The sequence below is a fragment of the Peromyscus maniculatus genome, chromosome 5, assembly GCF_049852395.1.
Source record: "Peromyscus maniculatus bairdii isolate BWxNUB_F1_BW_parent chromosome 5, HU_Pman_BW_mat_3.1, whole genome shotgun sequence".
NCBI lineage: Eukaryota > Metazoa > Chordata > Mammalia > Rodentia > Cricetidae > Peromyscus > Peromyscus maniculatus.
Genome location: NC_134856.1, coordinates 135,324,739 through 135,342,476, shown reverse-complemented (window position 1 = coordinate 135,342,476; position 17,738 = coordinate 135,324,739). Strand labels below are relative to the sequence as shown.

The 17,738-nt window shown below is 43.9% G+C and overlaps 1 protein-coding gene across 1 annotated transcript; it reads left to right on the top strand.

Moving 5' to 3' along the window:
* The first annotated feature begins 5,335 nt into the window (after positions 1–5,335).
* Thoc3 (THO complex subunit 3) lies at positions 5,336–16,379 on the top strand. The gene is made up of 6 exons (XM_006976830.4): positions 5,336–5,680; positions 6,295–6,451; positions 7,597–7,801; positions 11,950–12,111; positions 12,205–12,305; positions 16,095–16,379. Exons 1-6 carry the CDS (start codon positions 5,345–5,347, stop codon positions 16,256–16,258), a joined length of 1,125 nt encoding a protein of 374 aa, XP_006976892.2. The 5' UTR covers positions 5,336–5,344; the 3' UTR covers positions 16,259–16,379.
* The last annotated feature ends 1,359 nt before the right edge of the window (positions 16,380–17,738 follow it).

Sequence of the window (17,738 nt, the reverse complement as noted above, 5' to 3'; positions counted from 1 at the left end):
CTGGAACACCCCTCCCCCAATCCATAAACCCAGCACTAACTATTATAGGCCTATACACCGTTATTAGATAGTGTATAAGTTGTGCCCAAACAACTACTGGGCCACCATCCATGGTACCCAAAGCAGTTAGGTGAAATGCCTGGAGAACACTGGTAGGTGGACTTCACTGGGGTAAAAACCAGGCCAAAATGAGTTTTGTTGTTTTTTACTCTTTTGGCTCTTTACTCTTGGGGGCCCACCCCCAGCTCCTAAATAAACCCACACAGAGGCTTATTCTTAATTATAAATGCCTGGTCTTAGCTTGGCTTGTTTCTTGCCAGCTTTTCTTAAATTATCCCATCTACTTTTTGCCTCTGGGCTTTTACCTTTATTTCTGTGTATCTTTTCTTTCCTTCTTATTCCATGTCTGGCTGAGTGTCTGACCCCTTCTTTTCTTGCTCCTTTATCTTTCTTCCTAGATTTCTCCTATTTATTCTCTCTGCCTGCCAGCCCCACCTGTCCTTTCTCTTGCCTCATTATTGGCCATTCATCTCTTTATTAGACCAATCAGGTGTTTTAGACAGGTACAGTAACACAGCTTCACAGAGTTAAACAAATGTAACATAAAAGAATGCAACACATCTTTGCATCATTAAACTAATGTTCCACAGCATAAACAAACGTAACACATCTTTAATATTCCACAAGTATCTCCTTGTATTTTCAGATACTGTCTAGGGTTGGGTAGAGGCTTTTCCTATCAGATTGGAAATGGTAAAGAAGCTGTTACAGGAATTAGTTCCACCATTTGGCACCCCAATGGTAATGGGGTCCCACAATGGCCTGGCTTTCATAGCTCGACTCTCTCAATTACTGGCTAAGGTCTTAGGAATAACATGTAAATCACACTATGCCTACAGACCTCAAAGCTCAGCACAGGTAGAAAGGATGAACCAAACCCTGAAGGAAACCCTAACCAAATTAACAAGACAGTGAAGATGAGTGAGCCCCTTTCCCTTTCCTCTTACAGGCTCCATGTACTTCTTACAGAGGGATAGAGGGTTTTTTTCTCTCCCATTTGAAATTCTGTTTGGCTGACATCTTCTCCTACCTAGACTAGAAGATGTATACTCAGCTGAAATCTCTAACCATTCCCTTCTGCAGTCCGTCAAGGCCCCAAAACTGGTTCTTCAGCATGTCCTCCAAACTGAGAGACTCAGCCAGGAGGCGGAACTGACTCCCCATCCTCATCAGGCCAATGACACTTTCTTCGTCTGGGTTAAGAGACATTATCCAAAGACACTTGCACCTCACTGGACCATAACCTGTGGTCCTCCCCATCAATCACTAATTAAGAAAATAAAATGCCCTACAGAGCTTGCCTACAGCCTGGTTTTCTTTTTCTTTTTCTTTTTTTCTTTTTTCTTTTTGGTCAAGACAGATTTTCTCTGTATCCCTGGCTGTCCTGGAACTAGCTCTGTAGACCAGGCTGGCCTTGAACTCACAGAGCTCCATCTGCCTCTGCCTCCCAAGTGTTGGGGATTAAAGGCGTGCGCCACCACTGCCACTATAGCTTGATCTTATGGGGGCATTTTCTTAATTGATGTTCCCTCCTCTCAGATGACTTTAGCCTATCAGTTTGGTCCACTGTGGTGTTTCCATCCCTGGGCTGGGTTCTGTATGAAAGCAGGCTGAGCAAGCCACCGGAAGCAAGCTAGTAAGCAACACCCCTCCATGGCCTCTGCATCAGCTCCTTTCTCCAGGTCCTTGCTGGTTGAGTTCCTGTCCTGACTTCCTTTGATGAACAGTGATAGTGAAGTGTAAGCCTAATAAACCCTTTCCCCCACAACTTGCTTTTTGGTCCCATAGTGCTTCATTGCAGCAATAGAAACGCTAAGACAGCTACCCAATTCTAGGACAGAAATAAATAGAAATAAATCTGTAGCAGGAAGTTTCTGTGTCCGGCCAGCAACTCCCAAATACCCAGCAGCTGCTTCCCAAATAATTGACTCGGAGCCTTAACATTACTTATAAACCCTTGGCCGGTGGCTCAGGCTTATTACTAACTAGTGTGTAGGCTTAAATTAACTCATAATTCTTGTCTATGTTTAGCCACGTGGCTGGCTTGGTACTTTTTCTCAGTGCAACATTCATCTTGCTTCCTCTGCATCTGGCCGGCTACTCCTGATTCTGTCCTTCCTCTTCCCAGCATTCTTAGTTTGGTTGCCCCACCTATACTTCCTGCCTGGCTACTGGCCATTCAGTGTTTTATTAAACCAATCTGAGTGACAAATCTTTACAGTGTACAAGAGGATTATTCCACAGCATAAATCCCCTATGATAGCATTTACGTTCTAACACCTGGGTAAAATTAGCTCATATTGTAAATACTACTGACTTTTGTCTAAAAGAGGAGTTAAATGCTGAAAGTATGTTAGGTGCATGTCTTGTTCCTGTTTGTAAACCTGTCTAGGATATTGCTAACTTATCAGGTTAACCCTTCAACAGGTATCCTTAAGCCTATCAGTTATAAAGATTTTTACAGTCAGGGAAGGGCTTCTAAAGACAAAGTAGTAGATGGAACAGAACTCCAACCTCCCTGTGTTACAGTACATCCAAATGATACATGCTAAAATACACCCCCATCACATCCCCAAGGGACAAATTGTTCCCATACTGAAGCTATCCTCTATGGATGTCCATATTCCTTTTTCTGAAGGATGGTTTTTCACTTGTGCACAATATGCCTATAATTATATTCCTGCTAACTTGTTTCACAATACCCACTGTTGTTTAAGCAGACTGTTATTTCTCCAACAGTCAAGGAAGGAAACACCTCAGTCAGGCAGTGGTGGTTTAATCTTTAATCCCAGCCCTTGGGAGGCAGAAACAGGCGGATCTTTGTGAGTTTGAGGCCAGTCTGGTCTACAGAGCAAGTTCCAGGACAGCCAGGGCTACACAGAGAAACCCTTTCTTGAAAAAACAAACAAACAAACAAACAAACAAAAGAATACTTTGCTCTGTCATACGTTAGTCCTGTGACTTGGGGTAGTCCATGTGGCCTCTAAAACAAGGAAGTATAAGTCTTCAGTGGATGTAAAAATATGTAACCATATGAAATATTTGAAAAAGAAAGGTAAGGAGGGAAAATTAGATAGCAAATAGTTTTCTACCCAAAGACTTCAGTGATTTCATTGGTACTAAAATCTTTGCAGTTTCCAAAAATTTCTGATTGCAATGAGATCTAAAGAGACTGTGGAAACAGGAGCTACATGCACATGTGGCTTCACTTCTTATTTAGGACCTATATTTCCTTACATGGCTGGATGCAGACTCTTAGAAACTCCTCATTAACTGTTTTGGCAAAATTACCTGAATAAAGTGTACAGTTCACAATGAAGTTTGTATAGAGATATTCACTGCAACATTGTTGTGAGAATAAATTAATTAAGGAAACAAAAGAAAAAACGATTATACATCTCTATAATTTAAAACTGCATCCTTGGAGAAGAGACATCTGTATATCCCAACAGGAAACACTCTCCTGGCTTGGAGTGGTAATACATGCTCAGAATCCCAGCACTGGGAGAGAAAGGCCATCATAAGTTCAAGGCCAGTTTGGGCTATCAGGTGAGTCCTCGAGCCAACCTGAACTACATTTCAAGTCCCTTTCTCAAAAAAAAAGAAAGGCAAGAAGCAATCCCCAAACAATTATAAGTCTGTATATCGTTCTGAAAGAGCAAATTATGTAAGGAATGCTGCATCATGTTATAAATCTTGCTAAGATGCTCCACTATGTCTCTGCAAGGTCCCCCCTCCCCCGCCCCCATTTAAGAAAAAAAAGATTTAATACTGTGTGAATGAGGGTTCTGCATGGGGCCTGGTGCCAGCAGAGTTCAGAAGAGGGAGCTGGCTCTCCTGGAATTAGAGTTACCCAGAGTTGTGGGCCACTTCCTGGGTGCTGGGGAGGGAACACCCGTCCTCCGCTAGAGCAGCAAGTGCTCTTAACCACTGAGCCGTCTCTCCACCTCCTCTGTTTTCTTTTGAAAACATTAATTAAAAATATCATTAGCTGAGTGTGGTGGAGCACACCTTTAATCCCAGCACTGGGGAGCAAGAGACAGGTGGATCTCTGAGTTCAAGATCAGCCTGGTCTACACAGTGAGTTCCAGGACAGGCTCCAAAGCTACACAGAGAAACCTTGTCTTGAACCCTTGAACCTCCCCACCACCACCACCAAAAAAAAAAAAAAAAAAAAAAAATCATGTGTATGTGTGTGTACATGTTTGTGCCTTTGTGGGTGGGTGTGTGCATCTGTGTGTATGTGGAGGGCAGAGAACAATCTTGGAGGTCATTCCTCAGGCACCATTCATTATTTTGTGGTTTGGAGACAGGGTCTCTCACTTACGTAGAACTTGCCATGGAAGCTGGCCAGCTGGCCAGTGAGTCCTAGGGGTCTGCCCGCCTGTCTCCCCAGTGCTGGAATTACAAGCCTGCGACACCACAGCTGGCTTCGTAGGGACATTTTCACACAAGTATATATTATATGTAAAGCATATAATATATATTCCCGTGGCCGAGCTCGCAGCTCTTCAGCTCATCCTGGACGTTCATCATTGATTCTTTTCCAGCTGGAAATCTTTTGTTTTAAGAGAGACATAAGAAGTGGGAGGATCTGAGATGTGTGTGGCATACACAAATGGTCATTTTACTTTTCACTTCTTTTAAAATTTACTATCATACATATGCAATATATCCTAAAAACCAAGATCAAAAGACAAAGCAAAACCCCCAAACAAACCAAACCCCCAATCAACCAAGCAACCTTGCCCAATCCAAACCAACAAACCCACACCTCTTATCAACTCCTTACTTTTACAAACAGCTAACCTTTCTCCTGGAGTGAGATCTTGCTAAGGCCTTCTGCTTTAAGGGAGGGATGAGGGCCTTGTAGTGAAAAAACAACTTTATAAAAGGGATATTTTTAGCCTGGCCCTAGGGGTTGCATGCCTTCAATCCCAGCACGGGATTCGAGGACAGCCTGGTCTACAGAGTGAGTTCGGGGACAGGCACTAAAACTACAGAGAAACCCTGCCTGGGGGCGGGGGGGGGGGGGAGGGAGAAAGATATTTTACTGGTAGGTAAACTGGAGGCTTTATCTTGCTTCTCTTCTTCGTATAAGCGAGACTATCAAGAAACAGGTAAGAAGACCATTAAGTTGAACTCTTCGAAAACGAAGCAAAGTTAGGGACGAATCATTGCTATTTCAAAAGGTAAAGGTGGATACGCGTTGCATGCCGGGATTTGCAGTCCCGGGGCAAGTGAAACGCGCCTGCGCGGAGTGACGCGACGCTCTTCTCGGCGCATGCGCTGGGCAGCGGCGCCAGGCCCGGTTGTGTCTAGCTGCCGGTGCGCGGTCCTTAGTGAGGGAGGTATGGCGGTGCCCACGTCGATCCTGGGGCCCCCGCCGGTCGGCCAAAGCGGCCCCGGCTCGATGGCGTCCTGGTGCTCTGTGAGCAGTGGCCCGTCTCGCTACGTGCTCGGGATGCAGGAGCTGTTCCGAGGCCACAGCAAGACGCGCGAGTTCCCGGCGCACAGTGCCAAGGTGCACTCGGTGGCTTGGAGCTGTGACGGCCGTCGCTTGGCCTCGGGGTCCTTCGACAAGACTGCCAGCGTGTTCTTGCTGGAGAAGGACCGGCTGGTGAGCTTGTGGGGCTTAGCCCTGGCCGGGAAGAGGGCTGTGTGTGGAGGAAGAGAATGCAGGACGGGGCGGAGGAATGGATAGGAGCGTGACCTGTGTTGGTGGTGATGAGGAAGGATGTGGTGGGACTGGAAGAGTTGGGGTGAGTGCGAAGAGTGGGGTGAGTTGGGAGGAGAGCGGAGTGTGAACATAGTGGCTGTATGAGGAGTGGCCAGGGAGGATTGAATCAGGTGGCCGGGAGTGGCGAGGGTCTAGAAGAGCCCTGGGAAGGAAGCCCTGGCGGGGAGTGGCTAGGAACTGATGGAGTGGTCGAGTCCCTAGGGTGTCGAGAAGGTTTTATTTGAAAATGATAACACATCCTTTGGGAATGGACAGGTGGGTTGGGATGATGGTGGTGGTAAGAGAGAAAAGAAGGGAGGACAGGAAGGGCAAGAGGGAGAGCCAGTGTCGAAGCTCAGCACTTCACAGGGGTTGAAGTTTTGGAAGGGACTGGATTTTTTTGAATTATCCAGATCTTTACTGGTTCCAAGGTACCACTGTTTGGATGAAAGTTAAGTTGCATGTGCAGGCATGTACATCTGTGTGAAGTGGCATCTGGATTCTGTTCTTTTAAGGTCAAAGAAAACAACTACCGGGGACATGGAGATAGTGTGGATCAGCTCTGTTGGCACCCAAGCAACCCTGATCTCTTTGTCACAGCATCTGGAGATAAAACCATCCGCATCTGGGATGTGAGGACAACAAAGTGCATTGCCACTGTGAACACTAAAGGTAACTTCCGAGAGAGGAGCCTAGGGTGGAAACCATGTATTGCCTTCTTTGTAACTGGTGCTCTGTCATCATGGGTTATCCGGATGGGGTATATATGACTGCCTGGAGGAGACAAGGAAGAATAGAATCTGAGAACTTTTTTCATCAGCTATACTAACTGTTGGTCAGAGTGAGTGGGAGAGCAATGCAAACAGTACAGAGAACAATGTACGAAGGCATGGGGAATTTGGGAGATTCTGGGAAGTTAGAATGGTGGAAACTCAGATGATCTTGGTTTCAAATAAATGATTGGAAAGTTGTGCATTACTTTTAAATGCTGTGTTCATGTCATATAGTATCCTGTAAATCTTGAGTCTATATTAATTGACCCAAAGAGGTCATTTAAAATTTTTTTAAAGAAGCATTTTTTTTTGTGTGTGTGTTTTTAGATTTTTTTATTTTCATGTGAGTGTGCTACATGTGTGCAGGTGCCAGAAGAAGGCGTCTCATCCCCTATAAATGTATTTACAGCTGGTTGTGAACTGTGGGTGCTGGGAATTTAACTTGGGTCCCTGGAAAATAGCAGTTCTCTTAAGTGCCGAGCCAGATGCTCCAGCCCCACAACAAAATTCTTTTTTTTTTTTTTTCCCAAACAAAGCATTTTTGTTTTGTTTTATTTTGTTTTTGTTTTTTGAGACAAGGTTTGTCTGTGTAGCCCTGGATGTCCTAGAACTGATCTATATACCTGGCTGTCTGCCTCTGCCTCCTGAGTTCTGGTATTAAAGGTGTGTGACACCACCACCCAGGTCCCACAGCAAAATTCTTGGCACACATTCTGATAGATTTTAAAATGCAATATAGATAATAAAGTGTGAAAAAAATGGCATTTTTGATTCAATGAAGTTGAACATTTTAACTTAATGTGTTCCGTGTGGACAACTCCTGGACTTTGATGACAAGACTGGTACCTGGGAGTGGAATGGTGTGATGCTTTTGACAAATGTTAGATTCACAGTTACCACTTGGCCAGTGGTAGCTTCCTTCCGCTGACCTGGTGATGTGAGCGCTGAAGATAGCTCTGCTCTTCCTTCTAGGATAGCAGAGTAAGCTTCTGGAGGAAGATGGGCAAGGATTGTGTTGCTGATGGATTGTATCTGGGTTCCTAGGGGAGAACATTAATATCTGCTGGAGTCCCGATGGGCAGACCATTGCTGTGGGCAACAAGGATGATGTTGTGACCTTTATTGATGCCAAGACACACCGTTCCAAAGCAGAAGAGCAGTTCAAGTTTGAGGTCAATGAAATCTCCTGGAATAACGACAATAACATGTTTTTCCTGACCAACGGCAATGGTTGTATCAACATTCTCAGGTGAGGGGGTTCTGGCTTGGGGGACTGTCATACCTCTGCACTGGGTGCTGTGTCAGGTACAGAGATGAGTTAGGGGTGAGCCTATCCTAAAAGACTTGATGAGTGTTTAAAATCCTAGTTTCTTTTAGGCACATTTGAGCCAGATATTCTGGATTTTATTAAGTTCTTACTGATATTGCTTGTATCGTCCTATTTGACTGACAAGGAACTGAGGTTTGTAAAGGTTCACTTAATTATCAGGTAGCTGGCCCAGGGACTTAATGTACCTTAGTGTGACTAATTCTCTCCCTTAACATTTCAGCTTAAATATCTTTTTCCCTCTAGCAAAGTCACTTCCATCCTTTTTTTTTTTTTTTTTGAGACAGGTTTCTCTGTAACAACCCTGGTTGTCCTGGAACATCTTTATAAACTTCCATCCTTATCCTTCTGTCCTGCTTTCTCTCCAAGATTAGAGGAAGGTTTTAGTGTAGCTTTTTTTTTTTTTTCAAATTAAACTCCTTTATTAGTTGACTTAGACATTATATCACAACAACAGAAAAGGAACTAACAAAAATCCATAAAGTTTTACACCTGAATTAGTTATTTCATACAATATAAGAGAAGTACCAAATCTAAAAGGGTTTCATTATCATGTAAATTCATAGTGCAAGTTTTACAGCTCTAGAGGCAAAGGTAACCTGACTATCAGAAGTCAGCCATCCTAGATACTTCAGATACTTTCTCTGAAGAGAAAGGAACACTGACTGTTGGAAGTCAGGCTATACCTTCAGCTGTGAAGGGAAGATATCATGGATACCTACAGCTGAGAGGCAAAAGGTACCCTGGCTATTGAGAAGTCAGGCTATACCTGAAGCTGGATTTCAGTGGGGAATTGTCTCCCAACAGAATGTCATAATCCTGCTCTTCTCCAAAAGGGAGCTGTTACAGCTGGGCTCTGGACCACTCTGCTAAGAGAGTTTCCAGGAGAGAGGTCCATTCCTGCTCTGCTCTACTCCCCTGAGGGAGCTCCTTAGTAGACCTGTCAAATATTTCTCTGCTCTGCTCTACTAGAGAGTTTCCAGCAGAGATGTCATTTCTTCTCTGCTCCAGCCCAAATTGTTACTTCTATGCTTCATTCAAGTAAAGGGGAAATTGCTACAGAAATGTAACAGTCTCTGATGAAAAGCTGTTAGTTATGCTCCACTTCTTTGAGAGTTTGCCAGCTGAGATGGCTATTGCTTCTCTGATCCAATCAAATAGTGAGTTTCTGATCTGCTTCCATGAAAGGTCTCCACTTACAACACATTCAAAAGATTTATTTGGGAGGAAGGAATCCAGGAGAGCGGCTGCCTCTTCCAGGGTGGAAAAAGGCAGCTGCCACCTGAACAGACACAGGGCTTGAACAACCTCAAAGATTTCATGCTCAGGAATTGGATGGTTTCAAGCTCAGGGATTGGTTGGTTTTGTTCTTAGTTGGTCAAGGGTAGAGTGTGCTTCTTTGGCTTTGGTTTCAGGTCCAAAGTGTGTTTCTTTCACAGGCCCCTTTTAACATTTTGGGTCTGGTTTTGTTATGCCCAGATCATGGGGACCCCCAAAAGACCACCACTGAGACCGAATCCTGCATGTAAAAGCAAAGAACCTTTATTCTCTTCAAGCTGCGAGCTTGGTCTCTCTGTCTGATGCAGCGGTGAGAGCAGAGAGCCCTGAGCTCAGGTAGGGTGGGGTTTTTATCATAGCAGAGGTTGGGGTGAGGGGATTTCTAGGGTTCAGGACCCTGATTGGCTGACAATTGTCTAGGGGCATCTGTAAACAAAAATAGGTATGTGCTAGACTCAAGGACATCTGGCCACCTAATAATGGTTGGAATGTTTAGGATGTCAGGTACTACCTCATCCCTGGGTGGATCCCTGGGTGGTATCAGCTTAAGGCTTTTCCTGGATCTGGGTGTTGCCTGCCAGTAAGCCTGTCACAGAGTGGTGTCTAGGCCTTTAAGCCTATCATGGCTGTTGTGTGGTCAAGCTGTTTTGGGGCCCTTCCACAGTTTCAGGGCCAGGGTGTGTTTTTTCCTCTGATTTTAGGGGCAAAGGGTGTATCTTTCACTGGCTATTTGCAGGGCCAGAGTGTGTTTCTGCATCTGGCCCATCTACCCTATATATACATAAGCCTTCAAAATTCATAAATTCATTTCTTCAATGAGTTTGCTGGTGCAAACAATATAAAAACAGACATCATAATGCTTGAATAGTTTGTTGACACTGTCAAATATTTTTCTACAGGATACATACTCTTCTATAACTGATTATAAGTGTTTTGGCTAAAGATCTTACCAACTACTTTATAATAAGATGCCCTCAGTATCTTTTTCAGATAGACTATTGTAATATGGAAAGGCTTTAACAGGTTGATTGCAAACAAAAAGTTTTACTCCTGTATACTGTGCAAAACTTGACACACTGACTGTATTTATAGAGTTTCTCTGCAGTAAGATTTTTTTCTCATGATTTTGAAGATTACTGATACATGCAAAGGCTTTACCATACTGATTATATTCATAGGTTTTTCTCTCCAGTATGTGTTTGTTTATGCTTTTGAAGATGACTGTGTCATCCAAAGGTTTTCTAACACTGATGACATTCATAGGGCTTCTCTCAGTATGTGTTCTATGCATTTGAAGATTACTGTGTAGCTGCGATTTTTTCTCTGGGTCCCGCTGAGCCCCGGCAGTCCGACAGCCCACTTATAAAATAAACACACAGATGCTTATATTATTTAAAAACTGTATGGCCGTGGCAGGCTTCTTGCTAACTGTTCTTATATCTTAAATTAACCCATTTCTATAAATCTGTATCTTGCCACGCGGCTCATGATTTACCGGCGTCTTTACACGTTGCTTGTCATGGCAGTGGCTGGCAGTGTCTCCTTTCCTCAGCTTTGCGCTTCCCAGAATTCTCTTCTCTGCTTGTCCTGCCTATACTTCCTGCCTGGCCACTGGCCAATCAGTGTTTTATTTATACAGAACGATATCCACAGCATTACTGTGTTATGGTTTTAGTGTATCTTATGCACTTCCTGTGGAAGCATTTAATTCTGTATCATAATGTGTATTTTATTTATCTCTATCTCTCATTATACTAGCAATGTCATGGTAGAAAGGACCGTTCTTGTCTTGTTTTCCATTGAATTGCTAATGCCTATCTTTTTTTTTTTTTTTTTTTTGGTTTTTTGAGACAGACACAAGGTTTTTCTGTGTAGTTTTGGTGCCTGGCCTGGATCTTGCTCTGTAGACCAGGCTGGCCTCAAACTCACAGAGATCCGCCTGGCTTTGCCTCCCGAGTGCTGGGATTAAAGGCGTGCGCCACCACCGCCCAGCTAATGCCTATCTTTTTTCTTTTTTTCTTTTTTTTCTTTTTTTCTTTTTTTTGGTTTTTCGAGACAGGGTTTCTCTGTGTAGCTTTGCGCCTTTCCTGGAACTCACTTGGTAGTCCAGGCTGGCCTCGAACTCACAGAGATCCGCCTGGCTCTGCCTCCCGAGTGCTGGGATTAAAGGCGTGCGCCACCACCGCCCGGCTCTAATGCCTATCTTAATAGTGGGATCTCAGTGGATATTTGTTCTATAAGTAAATGAAAATGTGGTACTAAAATTCAGGTCCATGAGAGTCTATGCTTACTGCTGTGCCAGTGAGTAATGCAGGGAGAGGGCACAGATGCTGTGGTGGAGAGGTAGAAGTTTGCTGGGAATCCCAGGTTAAACCAAACCAAAGAAAATTCATCATGTTGGCTGTGGACATTGGAGGAGTTATAAATTTGTAAACTTGTAGGTACTCTACTCTGCTGTATGTCTTGTGTTGGATAGTTTTGCTAGGTGTAATAGTCCTGCCTCATTTCCCTGCTCCAGTGTCGTAGGTGGTGCCACTCCTTTGTTTTGCTACAAAGTGGGGCTCTCAGAAAGTCCAGAGATGATGTAATTTTCTGTGAAGTCCAGTAACCTCACTGGTTTATCTTGGTGTTAAATGGTATAGGTTCATTTACCTAGGCCTGTGTTGTTCTCTTCTAGTAGCTTGAGCAGACTTTTTTCTCAAGTAGGGAAGTTTTTGTTGTTGTTTTTTCTTTCAGTGTTTAGTGCCACAGTCCTTTTCTGCACATTGATGGCTATGTGTCTTGTTTCTCAGCTACCCTGAACTAAAGCCTGTGCAGTCCATCAATGCCCATCCTTCTAACTGCATTTGTATCAAGTTTGACCCCATGGGGAAATACTTTGCCACAGGAAGTGCAGATGCTTTGGTCAGCCTCTGGGATGTCGATGAATTAGTGTGTGTGCGGTGCTTTTCCAGGTAAGTAACTCCGTCAGACTTTTCCTATTATATAAATTAGCTGTGCCTTCCTCCTTTGGGGTAATTCTGATGTTTCTGTCCGTCCTCTCACAGATTGGATTGGCCTGTGAGGACCCTCAGTTTTAGCCACGATGGAAAAATGCTGGCGTCGGCCTCCGAGGATCATTTCATTGACATAGCTGAAGTAGAGACAGGTAACTTAGTTCGGATCCTTTGTGTCTGATATCCAGCCTCAGGCCTTTTCTTGTCCTGTTTTAGTTCTGCACACCGCTGTTTCAGCAGCATTATCAGAGATGGGTTTGTCTTGTTGAGACAAGTTTGTTGATGTGACTGTCATTTTCATGTAGTGATGGGACAAAAAGGCAGGAGAAGGTGCCAGGTCCCAAGGGAAGTGCTGTAGGAAAATACTTGGCGTCTGCATGAGTTCGTCCATTATAAAAAGTGTATTTTTTTTCTGAGACAGGGTCTCATTTTGTAGCTCTGACTGGCCTGAACTCCTGATATAGATGAGGCTGGCCTTGAACTTAGAGAGATCCATCTGTCTTTGCTTCCTGAGTGCTGGGATTAAAGTAATACACCATCATGACTGGCTAAAAAGCTTTTTAAATAACAGACAGAGAGCTGGGCATTTGTGTGAATTACCCGCCCCCCCCCCAACCCGGCTGCCCCTTTCTGACCACTCGCGACAGTTTTCTGTGTTCCCCAGTTGGCTTCTACTTTGAAGTAACTTTTAAGTACATGATTTTATGTATCTGTAAAACCTAGGACCCCCCCCCCAAATGAGAGAAAACATGGAATTTTTGTCTTTGTGTTGATTTTTGCATAATTATCACCAAGTTGTGATAGTCTTTAGCTATGTTTCTTTTCCTGTAGCTGTGATAAAACCCCCTTACAGAAGCAGCTTCCTGGAGAAAGGATGCTCTGGCTCAGTTAGGTTACAGCCCATTATAATGGGGGCCAGACAGAACATTGCATCATGGCCAGGAGCAGAATGCCATGGATAAATGCCTGTGCTCAGCTTCCTTGCTTTCAGTCAGTCCAGGGACCAGCCCCTGAAACCCACATTTCGGTGGGTCTTCCCACCTCAAGGAACTCAGCTAAGGAAGCCCCTCACAGGCATGCCTCATGGAGACAGAAGTTCAGTGAGACCCCTTCACAGGTTGTTCACAATTCGGACTGGCCAGAACAGTCCTAATTGAACTCTACAGTATGTATGCATATCTGAGAGGAGAGTGGACCTGTGTGATAAAGAGCTGCTCATTAGTCTTGGGTGAGCATTGCCAGCTGTTCAGCAATGCAGGGTCTTCAGGGCAAACCTCTCCAGTCATGGCCCAAAGGGTCAGGAACAAAGGCCTGAGAATTTTCGTGCGACCTTGGTATCCTGTAGGTATAGAGCAGGTACACAAACCAGTCACTGATAATGAGTGTTTCCCGGTGAGCTCAGCTCAGCAGGTTTGCTTGGTAAATGCTGTCATTTGATGAGCTGCTTTGCCGGCTTCACTTGTTTTGGGTCCATAGTTTAGAGATAACTGTTGCTAATTTTTTTGTACATTTCAGTCTGTTTTTCTATGTTTTTTTTTTTTTTTATTGGAGTAAATAACATTAGGTATAATTTCTGAATATTTGTTAAGTTTGAAACAAGGTAAGAATGAATTTTGATTTTATTCCTGATAATGTGTAGAGTTGAAGTTCATTTTAATGGTTATTTCAGTTTTCAGACATACCACACAGTTTGCAGTTGTCTGTTTGAACTGGTGGCCTGGGATTGTCGCACAGTCTCATGTAGTTAGCACTGTATGTCATTTATTGATTAAGCTTTGCAGTAAATTATCGGGGTGTTTACTCTAGTTAGGGTTACTATTGCTGTGATTAAACACCATGACCAAAGCAAGTTGGAGTTCATTTGGCTTACACTTCTATATCACTGTTCATCAAAGGAAGTCAGGACAGGAACTCAAACAGGGCAGGAACCTGGAGGCAGGAGCTGATGCAGAGGCCATGGAGGAATGCTGCTTACTGGCTTGTTTCTTATGGCTTGCTCAGACTGCTTTCTTATAGAAACAAGGAACTTCAGCCAAGGCATGGCCCCACCCAAAGTGGTTGGGACCATTCCTTGTAGTAGAATATTATTTAAGGTGTGTTACTTTTGTTTATGTTGCATTTGTTTAAGTCTGTGAAGCTGTGTTGCTGTGCCTGTGTAAAACACCTGATGGTCTAATAAAGAGCTGAACTGTCAATAGCAAGGCAGGAGAAAGGATAGGTAGGGCTGGCAGGCAGAGAGACTATATAGAGGGAGAAGTCTGGGCAGGGAGGAGAGCTAGGAGCCAGAGAGGGAGGAGGACTCCAGGGGCCAGCCACCCAGCTCCCAAATAAATCACACACGGAGGCTTATTTTTAATTATGAGTGTCTGGCCTTGGCTTGGCTTAGTTTCTAGCCAGCTTTTCTTAACTTATCTCGACTACCTTTTGCCTCTGGGCTTTTCCTGTTCTCTTCTGTAAATCTTACTCTTACTCTGTGGCTAGCTGGGTGGCTGGCCCCTGGAGTTCTCCTCCCTGCCCAGATTCTGCCTCTGTATATCCTCTTTGCCTGCCAGCTCCACCTATCCTTTCTCCTGCCTTGCTGTTGGCCATTCACGCTTTATTAGACCATCAGGTGTTTAGACAGGCACAGTTACACAGCTTCACAGAGTTAAACAGATGCAACATAGCAAAAGTAACACCCCTTAAATAATATTCTACTACACTTCCCCATCAATCACTAATTAAGAAAATGCCCGATAGGTCTGCCTACCACCAGAGCTTATGCGGGCATTTTCTCAGTTGAAGCTCCCTCCTCTCCAATGACTCTAGCTTGTGTCAAGTTGACATCAACTAGCCAGCACAGTATTTGGTTTGTAAGGCTGCATGGTTACCTGGGAAACAGCTGAGGCTTTTTCATGATTGCTTTGGTTTTCTTGAGTTGTGTGAATTTTTTGTCTTCACTAAACCCGTAACAAATGATACAGAATTAAACACCTAAAGAAAAGTGAGAATTGTGTAGTAGTGAGTGCCTCCAGACCACTGGGAATGTCCACATAGCTGAGAAGTTATTCAGACAAGCTGTAGATAGCTATCCCTGACTTAGAACTACTTTAAATACTTCATGTATATAAACATAAAAATATGTACTTAAACATATACATGAGTGCATCTTTATAGTATACAGTGTAATTCATTGGCCATACAATTGACCTGTTAGATGTGCACTACGCTGTAAGTTATTTATAAAAATAAAAATAAACAAACAAACAAACAAAAAAAAAACCCCAAACATTTATTTGATGCGTATGGCTATTTTGTCTGCATGTATATCTACATCACGTGTGTGCCTTTTGCTCATAGTGGCCAGAAGAGGGGGTTGGATTCCTGGGTGTTGGATCTCTTTGGACTGGTTAAACATGGCTGTGAGCTGCCATGCAGGTTCTGGGAATCGAGCCTGGGTCCTTTAGAAAAACAGCTAATGCTCTTAGCTGCTAAGAGTATCACTCCAGTTCCTGGCATTGTAAGTCTTAACTCTTAATTTAGGGCAAAAAATTGGAGCAGAGCTGAAAGAAATCATGTATAATTTCAACAAATTAGGGAAGTAAACTTTTGGGGAAATTTATTTGCAAGGCTTTGTGGTATGCGGCATCTGTTTCTCTGAGACAAACTGCCTCATTTACTGTGTGCTGTTTCTTTAGATGTCACTGTGTTAAGACACTACTCCCTCTCATTCATAAAATGGTTTTAAAAACTGCCTTACGGGGCTGTCATTGGCATCCAGGAAAGGACACACTATCTATAAGGTGCTTAGCAAGCGATAGCTGGTCACTGCTTTTCTAGGGAGTACAGAGTTGAGGTTCAGAGCTGTCACCTACTTGTGTGTGACATCTGTGCCTTTGTGTTCTCTGTGAGTGCTTAATGACTGTGCTGCTTAGTGACATTCTTTATGTTGCTTTCTATAGGTGACAAGCTATGGGAGGTGCAGTGTGAGTCCCCGACCTTCACCGTGGCTTGGCACCCCAAGCGGCCTCTCCTGGCATTTGCCTGTGATGACAAAGATGGCAAATACGACAGCAGCCGGGAAGCGGGGACGGTGAAGCTGTTTGGGCTTCCGAACGACTCCTGAGAGGAGGGCCTGACTGGGAGAGGCGAAGGCCTGCCTTTGTACAGCGGGATCTGTTCTCTTGGACTTCGTGGGCACTCTGAATGTTTATAAATTGTCGCAAATTACAAAACCTTCGGTCAGACTGTGCGTCCCTAATCCTCTCTGTGGTGCTGAGAATTGAACTGACCTTACACCACTTAGCTACATCCCCACCCACCCCGCCCCTTTTCCTGGTTTCTGGTTTTTGTTTTTGGTATTTTTGTGTTAGCTGTTTCTGTCCTCACCCTATTGCCAGTTAGCTAATCAAGGCTTTGTAAATATGGATCATGACCCATTTTAGGGTTCTCTAAGGGAATAGAACTGATAGAGTGTGTGTGTGCATGATTTATCGGAGTGGCTTACAGCCTGTTTTCTGAGTCTAACATCAGATGTCTCCTGATGGAAAGGTCAAGACTGGATGGATGTCTCTGTAGAGCTAATCTGGCTCTAGAGTCCTGAGGAATCCCTAAGAGCTGCTGGTCTTCAGTCTACATTGGAATCCCGAAGAAGTAGGTTCTAATACCAGCGAAGGAACATCTCAGTAACAGGATAGATGAACTTGGTGCCAAGAGTGAGGGCAAGCAGGCAGACAGCAAAAGCTTCCTTCTCCCATGTCCTTTATACTGCCCCCAGAATGGGGCCTAGATTTAGGTGGGTCTTCCCACCTCAAATGATAAGAAGAATCTCTTACAGGTGTGCCCAGCTGTTGGGTTTCAGTGATTTCCAGATGCAGTCAAGTTGACCGCCAAGATTAGCCATCACATGACTAACATAGATGTCCTCTGGCAGAGCCCTGTCTTCTGAACTTTAGATTCATGGCAGAGTTTGTTGAGCGTGACGCTGCTTAGGCATTACTTATTTTGAGGGGGGGCAGGAAAGGGATGGGATTTTTTAAAATAATTTTAAGAATTGAGCATTTAGCCGGGTGGTGGTGGCGCATGGCTTTAATCCCAGCACTTGGGAGGCAGAGGCAGGTGGATCTCTGTGAGTTTGAGGCCAGCCTGGTCTACAGAGCACCAAAACTACACAGAGAAACCCTGTTTTGGGGGGAAAAAAAACATTTAATAAAACTGTCTTTTATTATGAAGCTACTAAAGTTATGATGTTATATTTTTATTCCAGGAAGATACTACAGTTTTAAAATCTGAGATGTAGAGTTTATAATCCTGTTTAACATTCTAACTGAGGACTCCGACTGCAGTGCTGGGTTGCTGCAGTATTTTAAAGTCATTTGATTACATGGTCTATGTCTGGCCTCATTCTATCTGGTTTTGTATATAACAAATTAGGACAAACATAGAGAAACATTGTAAAACAGAAATAAATACAAAATCAGATTGAGACAAATACAAATTAAAAGTCAAGCTTGAGGAATGTAATAGAAATATGTGAAGAGGGGGCTGGAGAGATAGCTCAGAGGTTAAGAACACTGGCTGCTCTTCCAGAGGACCCTGGTTCAATT

Excerpts from the sequence above, each read along its gene's own strand:
- Thoc3 (XM_006976830.4), top strand. The coding sequence starts at position 5,345 with ATGCGCTGGGCAGCGGCGCCAGGCCCGGTTGTGTCTAGCTGCCGGTGC. Across the intron at positions 5,681-6,294 it reads TGCTGGAGAAGGACCGGCTG|GTCAAAGAAAACAACTACCG; the intron begins GTGAGCTTGTGG and ends TGTTCTTTTAAG. Across the intron at positions 7,802-11,949 it reads GGTTGTATCAACATTCTCAG|CTACCCTGAACTAAAGCCTG; the intron begins GTGAGGGGGTTC and ends CTTGTTTCTCAG.